Source organism: Condylura cristata, unplaced genomic scaffold, assembly GCF_000260355.1.
Source record: "Condylura cristata isolate star-nosed mole 26May11 unplaced genomic scaffold, ConCri1.0 scaffold00008, whole genome shotgun sequence".
Lineage (NCBI taxonomy): Eukaryota > Metazoa > Chordata > Mammalia > Eulipotyphla > Talpidae > Condylura > Condylura cristata.
In genome coordinates, this window is record NW_004567109.1 from 25,582,326 (window position 1) to 25,584,946 (window position 2,621).

Consider the following 2,621-nt stretch of genomic DNA (forward strand, 5'->3'; position numbering starts at 1 on the left):
GTGTCCAGAAGTCATGTGTTGGTAACTTGATTTTGGTCAGTGCTGTTCATAAAAAAGGCATTGTGCCCTAGGCTGTGCTGAACACCCTACAGTAGTTTGCCGCTCCAGCTAGGCTAATGTAAGTACACTGGGTGATGCTTATACAGTCACGAAATCCTGGTCTTTAAGTGATGCATGCCTGTATTTGGTGCCATTCCTTCCACAGCCAGGATTCACAAGTCAAAAAATCACAAATGAAACTGGGAGTGCCACCACTCACTACTATCCCTACTGATCTGGTTAGGAACATTTTCATTGCGGCTAAAACAATCTTGTGCTATCAGAAGACCAACAGATCTACTCCCAAAGGCATAATGATGTTTCATTGAAATGTCAGGCCAAGAACAGAGAGAGCATGTGAAGGTGGGAAGTTGAAATGCAGGTGAGTGGCGCCAGGTGGGCAGAAAACAGACATGTGCAACAGGTGGGGGAAGTGTAAGTTGGCCTGGGTGGGCACACAGACACAGGACGTGGCCAGGAGGCAGGAGCAGATGAAAGCAAGTTGGGAGCCCGGCAGAAGGCCCTCAGACTGGTCCACATCCACGGGGTTACTGCAGCTTTTTGAGGTGCAGGTAGATTCCATTGCTTGACATCAGCACAACTTTTGCGCTTGGAATGGGGACCCTGAAGGGCTCCGGCGCCAGCTCAAAGCGGAGCAGCGTCAGGGCCACGGCCACCTTCATCTCGTTCATGGCAAACTGCTTCCCGATGCAGTTCCTGAGCGAGGATGGAAAATGAAATGGGATGCAAAGCCAGCCCGACACTGAGTCAAGGGGGACTGGCCACTGAGCGCTGGCCGGGAGTGGGCATTCACACTCCCCTTCAGTGACACCTAGCCCCGACCTCATCCTTAGGGTCACACACTCTACCCCTACGGAGTCCCCACTCTGCCCTGACAGTGACGAGGGTCTGGCCCTCCTCCTGGGTCACCCTCGTCCACCTGTGCTCTCGGCTCACGAGGACCTGTCAGGGCGGCCAGTGCTCCAAGCCACAGTCAGGTCAGCTGAGCCACAAAAGCAGCCAATGACGCGACTGCTCGCCCTGCACAAGCCGTGCCTGGCGTCACTGTCGGAGGGCATGATGGGGAGGGGCGGGGCGGGACACACGCTCAAGCCACACATCTAGGAGGACTCAAGGGAACCCTGGCCCTCCCAGTGTAGACAGAATGGGGCTGTGTAGAGAGGTCAGATGGAGAGAGGAAAGGAGCCCCTGTGGCTTGCTACCCTACAAGCTTTCTACCATCTGCCTCCAAGTCGTAGTACTGTCTTTTGACTCTCTGTCCCTAGCGCCAATAGCCCCTCGGTAAGCCATCTTCCAGAGCTTGTAATTCCACTATAGAAATATCATTTTTGCCATCTCATTTTTCCCCACCTGGGCAGTCTGTCTCAACCCCAGCCATCTCTCTACACTGTGTCCTCCTGACAGGTCAGGTCACTGTGACTCGGCAGACATCAATCCCTTTCTGGTTGTTCCCTCACTCACCAGTTACCTGGCCTGGCTCAGGGCATGTTCAAATTCATTGAAAATGAGCTAATACCAGGGCATCACCTCAGATAGCATACTGATGGGGGAGTCCCTAAGAGACATCGTCCAGTGACCCTCCCTCCCCTAAGCACAGGCTCCCACCTGGACCCTCCTGAGAAGGGCAGGAAAGCGTGGCTGTGCCGAGTAGCTCCAGGAGCAAACCGGGACGGGTCAAACACCTGCAGGGAGAGTAACAGGGTCAGGCCAGGGAGGGCAGCCCTTCCTTCCCGGGGGTGAGAGTGGCCTCGGGGCGGGGGGGGTGCAGCCTGAGAGGCTGTGGACAGGAGAGGCCCCCACACACTGTGGCTGACCTACCTCAGGGTTTGGCCACACATCGGGGTTGTGGTGTAGCCCATAAATGGAGAGCGACACAGTGATTCCTGTGGGATGGGAGAAGTGTGAGACCCTGGGGTGCCCCAGCCCCCACCCCTAAGGGCACTTGATTGAGCAAAAGCCCTGGGGCCCGGGCGGCCATGATGGGCGTGAAATGATCCTGTGCCAAGACAGGTGGGTGGACACGTGGCTCAGCCGTGTACACTAGGGAGAGCGAGTGCCCAGGAGGGGACGCTCAGAGCTGGACACTTCCCTAGGCAGCAACTTGAGCTGCAGCTCATATTATTCCCGCCCCTCTGTGAGCATTCAGTTCCCACCAACACCCTCAAGAAGGGCCTCACGGCCAAGGTTCGCGTGAGGCACCAGAGCCTCACAGGATGAAGGACCCGTGGCCAGGATGTGCAGGACAGGGTCAGCCCCGGAGGGCGAGGCCAAGGGAGCCAGCCACCACAGCAGGGCTCTCAGGTCTGTCTTCCTCAGCATTCACCCCATGTCTGCTCAGGGCCCAGACCATGCACTCATGTCGGGGGCTCCTGATCTCCCCAACCTGCCTGGAGTCCAAAGAAGTGGGGCGGGGAGCTCCTAGCTGCTGATTTCAGTGCAGCCAATCAGAGAAAGAAATCATAATTTAATATCTAAATTCCTGAAGCCACATTCAGGGCTGACATTTAAAGATTGAGCTTCTGTGGGAGCAAGTCCTGGGCCCTGCAATTCAACACTGCATG

At 56.2% G+C, this 2,621-nt stretch overlaps 1 protein-coding gene across 1 annotated transcript in view; it reads right to left on the minus strand.

Moving 5' to 3' along the window:
* Positions 1-587: 587 nt before the first annotated feature.
* LOC101628913 (cytochrome P450 4A11-like) overlaps positions 588-2,621 on the minus strand; it is a 9,680-nt gene continuing 7,646 nt past the window's right edge. Inside the window, exons 7-9 of the mRNA XM_012722117.1 lie at positions 1,879-1,943; positions 1,666-1,742; positions 588-756 (exon numbers count right to left, since the gene is read on the minus strand). Coding sequence (XP_012577571.1) covers positions 588-756; positions 1,666-1,742; positions 1,879-1,943 — 311 coding nt within the window. The remainder of the gene's footprint in view (positions 757-1,665; positions 1,743-1,878; positions 1,944-2,621) is intronic.